The 15,210-nt window shown below is 37.5% G+C and overlaps 2 protein-coding genes and 1 non-coding gene across 4 annotated transcripts; 2 read left to right on the top strand and 1 right to left on the bottom strand.

The window, feature by feature from the left end:
- The first annotated feature begins 1,472 nt into the window (after window positions 1-1,472).
- Window positions 1,473-8,249, top strand: LOC142610261 (putative zinc transporter At3g08650). Of its 2 annotated transcripts, none has more exons than XM_075782029.1 (6): window positions 1,473-1,752; window positions 2,229-2,927; window positions 3,450-3,734; window positions 5,632-5,760; window positions 6,242-6,339; window positions 7,120-8,249. In XM_075782029.1, exons 2-6 carry the CDS (start codon window positions 2,457-2,459, stop codon window positions 7,931-7,933), a joined length of 1,797 nt encoding a protein of 598 aa, XP_075638144.1. In that variant the 5' UTR covers window positions 1,473-1,752; window positions 2,229-2,456; the 3' UTR covers window positions 7,934-8,249. The 2 variants fall into 2 exon arrangements, with proteins under 2 accessions (XP_075638144.1, XP_075638145.1); XM_075782030.1 differs by lacking the exon at window positions 1,473-1,752 and adding an exon at window positions 1,765-1,881.
- Window positions 4,108-4,324, top strand: LOC142611484 (small nucleolar RNA U3). The gene has a single exon (XR_012840066.1). It is a non-coding gene; the product is annotated as a small nucleolar RNA U3 (small nucleolar RNA).
- Window positions 8,250-10,719: 2,470 nt separating the features above from the next.
- On the bottom strand, window positions 10,720-12,235 carry LOC142610368 (protein RETICULATA-RELATED 3, chloroplastic). The gene has a single exon (XM_075782172.1). It carries the CDS (start codon window positions 12,012-12,014, stop codon window positions 10,905-10,907), a length of 1,110 nt encoding a protein of 369 aa, XP_075638287.1. The 5' UTR covers window positions 12,015-12,235; the 3' UTR covers window positions 10,720-10,904.
- Window positions 12,236-15,210: the final 2,975 nt, after the last annotated feature.

Raw genomic sequence — 15,210 nt, 5'->3', positions numbered from 1 at the left:
AGCACGAGCTAAGGATAATATCTTGTAGCCAACAATTCCTCTCCCTTGCTCACAGCCACTCCACGTGTAATGTCTAGATCTAGCCACATTGACACTCTCCTATATTTTGACTGGTGTACTGTACACCAATACAATAAGATTTCTTTTTATATGCATAAGAACAACAACCAAAAATCAAGAATTACAATTTTCCCTCATGAATGACTCTCCTCTTAAATTTCTAACTATTGCTCGGGTTTTCTCTCTACTCTATTCTTCGTGACCTCTTCTGAAGGAAAGGGGTTGGTATTTATAGTTGATATTTTTGCCTTCATCCTAAGGGAAAAGAGGAGCGATGATGATGGACATCCAGTCTTTCTTTTCCTTATTTGTAAATTAGGCTAAAAGATGATTGTGTATAGACTCTCATTAGCTTCCGTGTCGTGAACAATTGAGTTAATCTACATTTAATGCTCTCATTAATGCTTGTGAACATTTGAGTCACTTAACTCTTAATGCCAATCAATTTCAATTGTCAGTATGTGGCTATCATTAATGCTGATACAACAATTCTAATGAACGCCTCTCCATCTTGACTCGAGGATATTAGAATTATGCTTGTACCACAACTTGTCCACGTTGCAAGTTGTGAGTGGTAGAGGATGATGGTGGGTCCTTGTGGAAACACTCCTCTACCACTCATAACTCGCCACGTGGGCGAGTTGTGACACTTTATAGCTCAGGATATTATCATTTGTATTAGCTTTCCTTCTTCTCTCCTCCCTTCATTTCTAGGACACATGCTCATGTTTCTCGAGACATCTCTCCATAGTCCTAATATTTTTCCTTGGATTCCCATTTCTCCATTAAAACTAAGCTTCCTCGGTTGACATATTACCTCGGTTCAAGATATTTTACTTAGTTTGAATAGTTTCCATACAAGGAAGGGCAAGACTTGGGTATTGACAACATGAAAATCGTTACCTTTCTATGTTAAGGTTTACAACTTTTTTCGTAGCTACTTATAAGATTTATTGTAAATTTCTTTTATAAAAAGTTGGGAAATAAATTTTGTTGTAATTAGTGTATAATAAAATCGGTGTTAGAAATAGAAACAAGTGAAAACGATGCTACTTCAATCCTTAACAGATTATTTCACCGAGAGCATTTTAACTCAATTAACTCATTTTAAAATATCCAATAGTGTCATTCAAAGATTCAAACTTCAAATTCCCCTCCCTATTTTAGCTTTTGAATTATCAATTAAAAAATAATTGAAAAGAAAATTACTCTAATTCGGTGGGTGCCGCGTGAGCAAAGTAGACTTTATGAGTCACTGGTTTTGGACTTTTCAATTTTGGTAGTTTTTGTTCGGGGTCAAGGGTGAAAAGAAAACAGCGTGCGGGCGCAAGATAATAATCTATCTTTATTCAACAAATAAAAAAAGAGATAATAATCCATCTTTAAAAGACTCCAATAAACTAAAAATTCGTATGTTTCTCTTTCGCAATTACATTTACATTTACGTTAAACCATGTACAGTAAAGTTGGATGGAGTATTTTACTATACTTGTATATCTATCTTCTAAATTAAAACATTGTTAGCAGGATTGGTTTTGTTTAAAGGTTTATTCCTTAGGAACCTACCTTCACCGATTCTTTAAAATCGCCGGGTTTTTGACACACCCTGTGACTCACTAACTCGGCGGTTTTATTCTATTCCTTTCCTTTCTTTTGGAACCTAACGCGCTTTCCCTCTTTTTGTTTGTATGGGTAAGTTCCATTATTTTCTTTTTCTTTGATTATCTCTCAATTTTCATGATCGGATTCTCTCTGATTCTCTCATGTGTTGACTAGTATCTGCAATTTCGATTTTTTTTTTCTTTGAGGAAACGAAAAATGGTAGAATTATCTCTCTCTTTGGACTTGAATTTTGATTTCTTTGATGGGGGCATTGATCAAGATTATCAAGTTTAGCCTTTTCATTTCTATGTTCTAGTTGTTAATTTTGTTGGGTTTAAAGTGGAATGTTGGAGAGGCTGTTGATTGTGGAATTGGGTATTCTTTGATTTAGAAAAAAGTTATCATCTTTAGATGAGATTTTGTGATTAATTCCATTGAATTCCTTCAAAAATTTTCTCTTGTTTGTGCTTTAAGTTATTGGAAATTCTTATAATGTTTATGTTTTGGTAATATAATTAGTATCAAGCATTATACCCTTTTTCTGAAAATCTGATCTTGTATTGCAGCTAAAGCTGGTATCCAACAAGGACTGGTGCCTGCACCTAAATTGGCTTCTGGGTGCTTTCTGAATTAGGGGTTCTGGAAGCTGCTAATACGAGGAAACATTGTTTACTGTATGATTTGCAGCCGGGGAGAGTAGAGAGACCAGTGTTTCTGATTACTTCATTGGAAGGATATATTTTGAGTTGCTTGAGATTTTGGATGATTATTTTGTTGCATCTTTACTACTGAAAATGCAGTTGAGATTTAAGGGACCCCTGTTATTCCTGCTGCTCTCCTCTATATTGTTCTTTGTTTTTGCTACGGCAGAGGTTCAACATGACATTTCTGGAAAGCTGAGAACCGCTCCACATAAGGATGTAGGAAATAATGTTATAGATGGCACTGTTACAGAGAGTTCTTTCAGTTTTCAGCATACTGATAAGGTGTTGGGAGAGACTAAGAGTGGAAGCAGCAAAGTTTCATGGTCAACAGTTGCGTTTTTTACTCTGGCAATGGCTGCTGCTACTGGTTTAGGTGCAGTCCCATTCTTCTTTGTGGAGCTTGATCCACAGTGGGCTGGAATATGCAATGGAATGGCTGCTGGTGTGATGTTGGCTGCGAGTTTTGATCTCATAGAGGAAGGGCAGCAGGGGCATGATGGTGGAAATTGGGTTGTGATTGGGCTTTTAGCTGGTGGAATATTCATTTGGCTCTGTAAAAAGGTGATGACTTTGGTCTTCCATTTTTCACATCAGTTTCTGGTTTCCCCTTTCATTGGGAATTTAGAATTTTCTGCTTCTCATCATTCTATTTTTGATAATTCAATAGTTACAATGGGGGAGGGGGGATTTAAATCAACACCTGGAAGTGCTAGTTGATCTACGAGGCTCTTGGCCTCATCTTTCTTATTATGAATACTTGTAAACATGCTTGATTGCTTTTCTGAATATTGGCAAGGTAGCCAATGGACTCTAGCTCAAATGAAAATATTTCTCCCTTACTAATGGGATGAAAGGTAAGGTTGTGGATTCAAGACCCATGGGGTGACTCTGTAACTTACTAAAAAAAGGAGGAGGATAACGCAGTGTAAATAACTACAATATCAGTTTGGTAGGTGTCAATATGGCATGTGAAGAAACTTGAACAGAGATAGACCTAAGTTGTGCCAATATATGCGAAATACATATTACATAAGGTAAGGTGTATAAGATCTAACTATTTCTTACTCACCTTTTGGGTTTCAGCTTCTTGAACAATATGGGGAAGTAAGCATGTTGGACATAAAAGGTGCAGATGCAGCTAAAGTCATTCTTGTTATTGGCATAATGACACTTCATTCATTCGGGGAGGGCTCTGGTGTTGGTGTTTCATTTGCTGGCTCAAAGGGGTTCTCTCAAGGTCTTTTAGTGACTTTGGCTATTGCTGTGCACAATATCCCCGAGGGATTAGCTGTGAGTATGGTGCTTGCATCAAGGGGTGTTTCTCCACAGAAAGCCATGTTATGGAGTGTAATTACTTCATTACCTCAGGTAATATGTTATGCTTTCTAATCCGTTGTACTTTTGAGTATATTTATCTCTCACATTGTGAAAGGCAAAAAGGCATTCTAAGATCAATTTGGTCTCTCCACATTAAGAAAATAAATTAGAGTTAAATGGAAGGTCTGGGAAGATCAACTTTATCTCAGTTTGTAAATTTTCTCTTCCATTCTAGCTTTATACAGTGACTTTTGCCCTTTATGTTTTGTTAAATGATCTTAGTATGGTTTTTTTATTATTTATAAATAATTAAATTTTACTAATCCTGAAGGGAAAAAGAGATAACAACAGTACACAGGAGATGTACTAGCAGTGTATTGGAATTATAAAAATTACAGGAATCTAAAAAATTCTAACAATCCATACGCCCTTACTTGAACAGGATCTGTTCTATAGGATCGTACCACTGTATCCTTGATCACAAAGGAGACAGGACCCAAGCCTGGGGGATGAATCATGGCTGTGCGATCAGAGCGTGATTAATGGTCTTTGGTGCTTCTGATTGAGGCACCACTCTGTAGATGATTGTTCTCAACTTGGGCTTGAACAGTTGGGATGGTCGCATGGCTGTCTGATGGGCTTCTTTACAAAAATTTTTTACTTCTCAAAAAAAAAAAAAAAATTCTAACAATCTAGAGAAGGAATGACCACTTATAGTTGCCATTCACTCATATAAAGTGCGCAACCAACTTCACCACTAGCATAGGTTGTTCAGTGTCTTCAAAGGTCCGTCCATTTCCTTCCCTCCAAATGATCCAAATTACACAAAGAGGGATTGCATTCCAAATGTCACCATTAAGATGTCTAGCAAGCTGCCTCTTTTAACAAGCCAGTAAATCCACCACCCTCTTAGGCATAACCCAATGTACCCCAAATAAAGAAAGAGCTAGTGTCGAAAGTTCTCTGGACACTTGCTTTGAACCTCCATGTTTCTTGTGGAGGGATGCAAATGGAAACTCTGTGAGTCCAACCCAATCCCCATAGGTGATTTGTTGGCTTCTTTGTGTCAGGTCACTCGTCTTTTGTATCAAAAGATCTGTGTCTGCTTGGGTACTGGATTGATAGGTAGGACCCATATTGAACCTGAGGAGCAATTCACTTATAAATTTATAATATTATTGTGTGAGTGGAGACCTCACCGTGCATGAAGAGTCAGGGGAAACAGAACAGATTTGAAGATCTGCTAAGAAATTTGTGCAAACTGAATTATATCCTATGTTGGCCAGTTGTGCTGCCTTTTACTCTCAATTCCTTAATAAAAGGGAACAAGATTTGTTGCCCCTGTATGAAGCCATGAATCATTGTGATGAACTGTATGCCTAAGCCCATAAACCTTTTTTTTAAATTTTTTTTTTTTAAAAAAAGAACCTTTAAAATATACTATGTAGAATGATGACCTATTCTTGTATTAAACATAGAATTTCAAAATCCAAACAACCCATTCAAACATGGGTAGGGCTTTGCAAGAAAATATGTTCTTCAGATAAGTTAAAAAAAATTTAGGAACCTTTAATGGGTTTGTTTTACTTCCAGTTGATGCTATACTAAACGAAGCTAGTCCAAGTTGCACTTTCAAGTGCATATACTCATCCAGAGGTTAAAGCAAAAGGAAATTAAAGTTTTGCACGCTAATATGATCTTCATTTTAGTTTAAAAAAAAAAAGAAGGAACCCTTAATGGGTTTGTTTTACTTTCGGTTGATGCCATACTAAATGAACCTAGTCCAAGTTGCACTTTCAAGTGCATGTACTCATCCAGAGGTGAAAGCAAAAGGAAATTAAAGTTTATTTTAAGTGGTGAAAAAGAGTAGAATCTGAACATTCTAAATTTCTCTATATGAATTAGGATATCTTTAACTCAATGGCTTTTAGCATATTTTGTATTGCAGCCTCTCGTAGCAGTGCCTTCATTTATATGTGCTGATGCGTTTAACAAGTTTTTGCCTTTCTGTACGGGATTTGCTGCTGGATGTATGATCTGGATGGTAGTTGCAGAGGTACTCCCTGATGCATTTAAGGTATGTGCCTCCTTGAACTCATATGTATTTGGTTGGATCCATGGCTCATTTTCTGAAGTAGGCTTTCTGAATGTTTTGGTATAGTTTTTATGTTAGCCAATCCATTCTTGTAAGCTAAGCAAGAAAACATATTTTTAATTCTCCTGTGCTTGTGTATCACTTGAAGGTTGGTTACGAAACTTAGTTGAGTGTCTCAAGTCTTCATAGTTTACAGTTGATTTAGCTTAATCTTCCCCCCTTCCCCAACCCCCCCCCCCCCCCCCCCCCCAACCCCAACACACACACGCACCAAAAAAAAGAAAAAAAAAAGAAAAAGAAAAAGAAAAAGGAAAGAGAAACCTTAGGAAGAGAGAGAAGGTCAAAGAGTGTCTTAATTTTATTGGAACTATTTTCTTATTTATTTATTGCATTTTGTTGGCTTGAAGTTTCTCATTTCCAGAAAGATAATGCTAGTAGCTTGTTTTTTTTTTTTTGGTTACAGGAAGCCTCTTCCTCCCAGGTTGCATCAGCAGCTACACTTTCTGTGGCATTTATGGAAGCTCTTAGCACTTTTTTTCAGAGTTTCAGCCATGGCTACAAGTGAGTTCATTCTAGAATTTTTGGTTGTTGAAAAGAACTAAAGACCATAATTTACATAATTATAAGTTTATGGTTCATGGGAACTTACACCATCTCTAGACTCCAACCAGGTCACAGTTCATTTCTCTGTAAAAAAACTGATCGACAATTTATCATATACAACATCATAGTAAGCATAGAACTACTACAAGCTAGTACATGCACAAGAAAATAATTAATAAAAACAAGTCTCTCTCCTATATATTATTTCATTCAGTTGTTTAAAGATGATTTGCAATTTCTTTATCTGAGCCTAATTTTTGGGGCTTAGTCTTCCTTACTGTTTGTAAATTATTTCTTCTAGTTCAGTTTTTTGACCATGAGCCCTCACCAAAAGTTCAGTTGGCTGCATGTTAGTTTTGATTCACAGATAGATCACTTTGATATGACATTGTTCAAGCTTTGCAGTGAACATCTTTTAATTGCATTTTATCCCTCTAAAAGTGGATTCTTGTGGCTCAGGTGAAGTTGTACAATGTTTTAATATGACTGAAACTAATTCTTGGTTGACACAATGGAAATGTTCCATTGATAATGCCATATAAGAATGATTGGTACCTCCCACCCACATAAAGTGCTTGGGGTAGAGGGAGGGGAGGGTTCATGTACTAGCATTAGGATTTCTAACCCCAAAAAAAAAGAAGATAATGCCATATAAGAAGGAAAACATCCTTTAAACCAACTTTGGTTGCATTTCCTATTTTTTTCTTCTTGACTAATTTAAATTTCTCTGCATTTCAGCTCAGAGGATGCTTCTGGCTTCTTTGTATCCTTACTTTTTGGTCTTGGGCCATTGCTCGGTGGAGTTGTTCTTGTTGCATTTGCCCTTGCTTTCCATCTTCAGCATGCTTTTCTAATGGGCACAGCTTCTGGCATTGCCTTTGTCCTTGGTGCATGGCGACCATCACAGCTACTTTTCTCATCAAAAATGGGATTTATGCCTCTTGTATTACTGCTTGCAATGGGAGCTGCATTTGTCCATGTTACAAGTTCCAGTGTCTTGAAGCTTGCAAGTCGCAGAAGAACGTCGGTGAATAACTTGCCTACGGTATCCGGTTTCCCTTTGAGTGTTCACACCCTTCAGTCATTCGTGTCATGTGGAGCAGTTGCCTTTCATGCTTTAGCTGAGGGGCTTGCACTAGGAGTGGCTGCACCAAAAGCTCCTGGACTTGGTCGGCACATGGTCCTTCCTGTCTCTCTACATGGATTCCCTCGGGGTGCAGCTGTGGCTAGCTGCATATTTGGGGCTACTGACAGCTGGCATGGGTCCCTTGCAGCTGCTGCCCTAATTGGAATTACAGGTCCAATATCTGCAATTGCAGCTATTCTTGCAGGAATTGACTACACAGGTCTAGACCATGTGATGGTGTTTGCTTGTGGGGGATTACTCCCAAGCTTTGGAAGAATAATCAAGAGAGCAGTAAGGTTGGAGACACGGAAAGGAAGTTGCGGGCTTGTAGTGGGAGTGGTGTTTGCTGCTACGTGTTTAACATTCACTAAGCTGGTTTGCTTGCACACACCTTACTGCAATTCTGCGCCAGAGGCTGTCAGATGAACTGATAATGCTGCAGCTCATGCTGATGTGTAATTATTAGGTGCACTTGCATACATTGATGTGGTTAGCACAATCATCTTCCAACGTATATGTGGTTAGTCATCTTCCAACATGTGAGCTTGGCACCTGTGCTAGGCAAAGGATACCAATAAAAAATTGTAGAAGAGATTCTGTGCAAAGGGATGTTATAGAAGACATGTTCCTCAGAAGTATGCCAGGAGATGAGAGGTTTCCTATAGTGCTCATAGATAATGACATTGTTTTATTCCTCTTATAGAAAGAACAAATAAAGATTTGAATTTTTCCTTTGATGTCATTTTACTTGGGCATAGTTCTGGTTCAAACACATTTCACTTTTAGGGTGGGAAAAATGGAATTCGATGAAAAACGTTTTCCCCATATCAGCTGCCAATCTTATTGAGCAGGTTATGAGATGAAAATGATGTTGGTGGAAAATTAAGAACCCCATTGTTGTTACCAAATCGGAATGTAAGGCTATAAAAAATTAAAATTTGCTGATTTATTGGACTTTATTTTCTCATGACGACTTTCTATGATTGTCAAACAGCTTTCTAAGGCGGTGGCTGTCTAGTTGCATGCCAGCCCTTAGCAGAGTGGTTTGTTTCTATTTGTTTTCCGTATAATTCAGATGGAATTTAGACTATTACAAATCAGGTCTAGGCTTTCCCCTGGTACAGGGGAAAGAAAACACACCCAACAGCTACTATGAAACCAGGTCTAGCCTGATACAATCTTAAGTAAACACTATAGCATATGGGCTATACAACAAGTTGATACAACCCCATTGAAAAACACTACTACCAGAGACTCAACACCAATTCTGAAGAAAAGAAAATCCACCTAGCCTGTGACTTTCAAAACAATTCCAATCTGACCTCAAAATGCCTCAGTTGACACAGAAATTTGTTAAGGAGGGGTCCATCAATTTTCCTACTAACAATAATTTTGCCAATAAAATCTCTGCACGTCTTTGATTACCTGCTTCTCTCAGTCCTGTGCTAAAATATTAGGAATGACTCCTCAAAAAGTTTTGTAGTGATGTAAAATGGACTAGTTTCTGTTTTTTAAGATAAAAATGGACTAATTTTAACGGTTAGGGAGATGGATAAATTATAAAAGTGTCAAAGCATAAATAAAATAAATAATAATAACAAAACTGTTTTATAGGAGTGTCAAAGTCCTTTTGAAGGCTACATAGGGCAACCAAAATTTAAATAAAAAAATAAAGTTAAAAAAGAAGAAGAAGAAGAATTCTTTTAAGACATTTTGATTGAAAGCTCTCTCGTCTCTCAAGACCCTGTTTTTTTGACAGCAGCAGGTACGTGTTCTTGCTCTTTCTGTATCTGTCTCAACTTTTTTAAACTGGAGAACAAAACAGACCAAAAATTAAGAGAACAATATCCTCTGATGAAATAATTGCTGTGGGAGTGGTGTTTGATGCTATGCGTTTAGCATTTACAAAGTTGGTATGCTTGCACTCACCTCACTGCAATTCTACACCAGAGGCTGTCAGATGAGTTCATATTGCTGCAGCTCATGTTGATGGCAAATCATTAGGTGCACTTAGCATATATTGATGTGGTTGTGGCACAGTCATCTTCCAACGTCTGAGCTTGTCAGTTGTCACTTGTGCTAGGCCATTTTATAAGAGATTCGTAAAATAAGTATGCAAGGAGATGAGAGGTTTCGTATAGTCCTCGGAGATAAGATCATTAATGTTCTTCCTCTTAAAGACAGAACAAATATGATTTGAATTTTTCCTTTGGTTGCGATTTTACTCTGGCATACTTCTGATTCAAACACATTTCAAACGCAAGGGGGTAAAAAAGACCATTCTGTTGTTACTAATTGACGAATGTATGGCTATGAAAATTGTTGATTTTTCTCATAGTTATTAGAGACTGTCGATTTTCTATAATTGTCAAATTATTGTCTGAGGTGGTGGCTCTGTCTGGTGGCATGCCAACCCTTGAAAGATTCATGTTCGTATCAAAGTTGAAAGCGCCAACTCTTCAGATGTGTTTCTTGCTTGAAGTGCTATGATTGAGTGATAACAAGCAGGACCAAATAATTGAATCAGGATAGTTGCAGAACCTATCACATAGCTCGAGCAACAACAAAAGTGGCAAATAAAACAGTAGCGATATTGCTGGATCGGACACAATGATGAGAGGTTATTCCTCCCAGAACAAAATACTTGTTCTTCATGGAATTAGATGGTACTGTTGGATTCAAACTTGTTTGCAACTATCATCGATCACAACTTAAGAGAGCAATAATTATCTTATTATATATCCAATACATATGCATCATAAATTCGTAGTTTCCACAGCTATTATGTGATATAATGAATGTTTCTGTGCTATTTTTTGAACATCAGAAGACAAGAAATGTACGTTTGGGGGGGGGGGGGGGGAGGAGGAACCAACAAAGAAAAACAAAAAAAGAAGACAAGAAATGTACCTAACTATAATAAAACTGGCAGCCAAGATCTTATAGTTCAACTACCTCTTTATGTTTTCAATGGAAAACTCCAAGGTTCAAATTGCCCTACCCATTATAAGTATCAAAACTATTGAATTATCGAAAATAATTTTTTTTATAAAACTTGCCAATTTAAGATATTAAACTTACAATCCCAAATTAACAAGAAATTTTGAAAACATAAAACATTTCGATTCGATTAGAGCCAGGCAACACATTGAGTTGGGGCTACCAGGTACCATCTCTATGAAAAAACCTAGAACTAAGTAGGAGTTCGATCATTCTCAAAAAAAAAAAGAGTAGGAGTTTGATTTTTATTAGAGCTAAACTATGACCATGATCATAATGAACGGCCACAATTCAACCAAGTTATGGACATACGAAAACAGATGAGAAAATTGCAGAAACATCACTAACAAATAGGGCCAAAAACATGAAGGATGAACCTCCAAACCAAACTAACACTTCACTTGTAAGTCGACTGATTGCTCTGCAAATCCTCACCCCCATCAATCAACTTCTCCTTCTCTGCAACCGAACCAACCTCCACAGCTAATGGTTTAGCTTCCTCCACACTCTGAGACCCCGTCATCCTAGCCAATATCACAAACGACATCCCACCAAGAACATTGTTCAAGCATCTGAGAACCACCACCGAGGACTTAAACGCAAACGGAGGCAACCCCTTAGCCAACAAGAACTCAATCCCATTCAAAGTCTGGTACCTGAAATTACTACTAATCCCCATGTGAAGAGCCCAAGTGAGCGCATTCAACAGTGTTGGAGGAGCCTTATTGGGGGTCTCAAAATTGGGATCCATCTTCTTCCTCAAACTGATTAACCCATTTGAAAGTGCAGTCCCTACAAGCCCAGCAGCAAAACCAACAGCAGCAAAGACAGCTCCTTTGTACACAAAAGTCCCACATCGATTGAGAAGGGAATAAGCACCGGGTTCGAACATATGACTAGTGGGACAGCTAGCAAAGATTGCAGGCAGAGAAGCCGATGAAGCAGACAACGTTGGTGCCAATAGATACATAAGAGTGAAGTTAAGAATGGATCCAACAACAAGAGTTGAGAACACAAAGTCGAGCTCGTTGAGACCAAAATTGGGTCGAGAAGCCATGTCTCCAAGAACACAAGCAGTGACACCCACCAACTCTTCCATTAGAACCTTGAATGCAAATTGTGGATCTGCAGCAACCCTCGATCTCCATCCATTCAAAAACAAACCCAAAAGCCCAAATCCTTCTCCAGAAGACTTAGAAGAATCATTCCCATCTCCTCCTGCTCCTCCACTCCAGCCTCCATTACCGCCGCCGCGTCCGATCCCATCTCCGCCGTCGCTGCCTCCGCCGGCAAAAGGCATTAACTTATTGGGGGTTGATTTTAGAGAGCGCTTTTGATTGTTGTTGAGCGATGATGATGATGATGATGATGATGAAGATGAACATGGAAACGAAATTGAAGCAGGTGGGGCAGTATTGAATCGACTATCGCTAACGTTGTTGTTGCAGCGATATTGTCTAGGATCATTAGAGTAACGAAGCTGAAGCTGAGCCGCCATGCTTCCCATCTTCGAAATGCGGGTGTTAGAAAGAAAAGTACAGATCGTAAACCAGGTCTCGTTCGACTCCTGCTTCAGCCTCGACCTCGAGCAATCGATTTCTGGGAAAGCAGGCTTCAGCGAGATTTGGTGAAGAGGTGGTAGGTTAAAGGTATAGATATAGAAGCGGTGGCACACTTGATATTGAACTCAACAACCCAAGTCCAACTCAAATAAACGACAAATGCCTAAAACTAAAACCCTTTGGAAATACGGTACCAAATGTCATGTCTCACTGTACCAATGTACCGCACGCTTCTGTCGATATTAATATTAATCTTTTGTCTTTGTTGCACTTATCTCCACTAATCACAGCATAATTAATACGACCCAATTTTGATACTAACAAATAAAAAAAAAATGCTAACTTTCTCAAAAAAAAAAAAAAAAAATAGTGGGTTGATGAATTTGGACGGAAATATGGGTCTGGTGGATAAGTGGGCACACCACCAAAACCAAGCACCAAGTGTTCGGTTTGGGAACTTAATCAAGCCAAAATAAATAGTATCAATACCCAAATGCCCCAAACGCACACCTAATATCTATGAGTCGTGGGCCTCCAGGCCTCCCAAACAGCCCGACATTATTAGGGCCTGGGCAACAGTTTTAGGATCGGAACTTAAGAATATTGGGTTGGTTGTTTTGGAAAGGTGTGGAGTGTGTTTTTTTGATAAAGTGGGCTTTTCCTTTTTTTTTTTTTATTTAGTGAGAATACAGTGGGCTCATTAGGAAACAACATTACCACAAAAAGAGCCTGGAATTAAACATCTGAAGAGGAGGTTTAAAAAATAAAAAGGACCAAGGTTGGACCGGGCTCGAGTTAATAACTTTTCCAACTTCTCTGATCCAATTTGGCTCACCCCACACACACACATATAATCTTTATTTTAATTTGATTTATTTTTGTATTTTTAAAATGATTTTTTATGAATTTGTAAATTTTAGGCATATTATGACGGATTTTTTTTCTTAAATAGTTTATGAACACAATTCTTATAGACATAAAATATGTAAGCACAAATACATAACTCATTGATCCAACCCTAGGTTGGGTTGAGAATTTTCCAACCAAACCAAATTTAGGTTGGATTGAAAAATCCTTCAATTTGACGTTGCACACCCTTAGGTGGGTAGAATGAAAAATGGAATCATAGTCAAGATTTCCACAAGCACGAGGATTGGACTTGCACGAATTCACCAATTTGAAGTTTGCAAGAGACAGGAACTTGCTTACTTGACTAAAGACCAACTAGTGAGGTTGATCTCCCAAATGGTAATTAGTGAGTGGTGGCTTCCTTATGCCATTAGCAAGTGATATTGACAACACACCCTATACGTTCAGGATGTTGGGGGGGGGGGGGGGGTGAGGGGGGGGACCTTGTCGATGACTCACATGGTTGTAGGGAAAAAATCCCTTTCACATAGAATTAACCATTAATTATTGATGTATCAAAAAAAAAAAACTATTAATTATTGATGTGGTTTGGTTAGACTTAATGAATGTCTGGATGTAAAAGGAGATGGTACTTTACATGTGCTTCATAGTCTTGTGCGATTTCCCTCTCCATATTGTCATTTTTAGTGAAATTCGTAAATTGTAATGTGTGCAAATTAGATAAAAAATTAAGGAAAATAGCAAAATGCAAATAAGGGTACTTTTTAGGTGATATGAAGAGTGGGAAAGATGGTATTAGTGCCATGAGAGAGCAAAGGTTCCCTACAATTCCATAGATTTTGATCGACCTTGAAATTTTTAGAAACCGATACATCGTTTCACTTGGATTTGTTGTTCCCGTTGTATTTTTTTTAGTCCTATCACTGATCACATGACAATATATTTCATCCATGATTTAATATATGCATATGACTAACGCATGTAATACTTGTTGGTGCCCCCACGCACGATGAAATTCTTGTTTTAGTGCAGGAAGAAAACCCTCGTGATGTCTGATAAATTTTCTATCAATTTTCATGTCAGGCATTGCTAATAAGTAATTTCAGATTCTTTGCTTTTTGGTTGGTAAGGTTATTTTCATATTGGCAAAATGAATCCATCAAGAGCCGACCAAGGCACTGTGCTGTGCAGGTAGACACAACCTGAATTACAAAGAAGTAAGTAGCTAGCTAGGGGAGAGGATAGAACAGGAATTAAATTTGCTTCTTTCGGGAAGATATGGTAATTAGTGGTCAACAAAGATCTAGGACTCCATGAGAAAGATAGGAATATTTTGGGATTCTTAATTTCTATACCCACAAAAAAAGAAAGAAATAAAAAAATAAAAAAGTAGGAGTAATGTAGTATCGTACTTGTTGCTAATAATTGCATCTTTATTGAGTTCCGTGCCACTACCAGTTGTGTCGTGTCAGAGTCAGTTCAACTTCACGCCCCCACACCACCTTCTTCTCTGCCTTTACCTACAGTCTTCTCTTTTTCTCGTCAAGCCTACCCTTTGATTTCGTTACATTAACAACACTACCTGCCTTGCCTGCCCCTTTGTCTTTGTGGCTCCTCATCGAATTTTAGTACAACAAACAATACGAGAATACCGCAGATACTAGTATAGTTTATGGCTTTATGGCATAAATTTTTGTACTTTTATAATATCACAATGATTTTAAAATTATAATATTTATGTCTCAAGAACATTCTTTCGTGTTTTTAAGAAGATTTTACGAATTTAGATTTCCCAATTGCATTATAATTATTGAATGATCAGAAGAAAAAAATAATTATCATATCTATTTATGATAATGAATTATGTTGCTAATAACTTGCACCCCAAATTGGTCTAAATTGTTGAAAATCGAAAAACAACTAAACAAGTGAAAATATCTCCACTTTCATCTTTCATCTTGGATCATTCTTACAATACCATTCTTGTCTAGTTCTCTTTTTAAGAAATTTTGTCTCAAAGTTAGAATTTAAAATTTTTATTTAGAAATTATGGAAATGTATCTAAAACACCAGATATTGCCTTTGAATATAGCAAAATTCTCTACTTCTTTTATATTGAGATCATGGTTCTATAAGATGTTCTAGTTGGATGAGCCTGAACCTTGAACCATCACATCATCTAAAATTTCATTGCATTAAACTATAAGTAATAACTAATTTTAGACCTTTAGAATTATCAACTACCAAATTCTTACAAAAAGAGATGGACTT

Source organism: Castanea sativa, chromosome 9, assembly GCF_040712315.1.
Source record: "Castanea sativa cultivar Marrone di Chiusa Pesio chromosome 9, ASM4071231v1".
Lineage (NCBI taxonomy): Eukaryota > Viridiplantae > Streptophyta > Magnoliopsida > Fagales > Fagaceae > Castanea > Castanea sativa.
This window is presented reverse-complemented; position numbering and strand designations above follow the sequence as displayed.

Bases quoted from the DNA above. Each gene is read 5' to 3' on its own strand.
- LOC142610261 (XM_075782029.1), top strand. From the start codon at position 2,457: ATGCAGTTGAGATTTAAGGGACCCCTGTTATTCCTGCTGCTCTCCTCT. The intron at 2,928-3,449 runs GTGATGACTTTG...TTTGGGTTTCAG, and splicing joins TCATTTGGCTCTGTAAAAAG to CTTCTTGAACAATATGGGGA. The intron at 6,340-7,119 runs GTGAGTTCATTC...TCTGCATTTCAG, and splicing joins AGTTTCAGCCATGGCTACAA to CTCAGAGGATGCTTCTGGCT.
- LOC142610368 (XM_075782172.1), bottom strand. From the start codon at position 12,014: ATGGGAAGCATGGCGGCTCAGCTTCAGCTTCGTTACTCTAATGATCCT.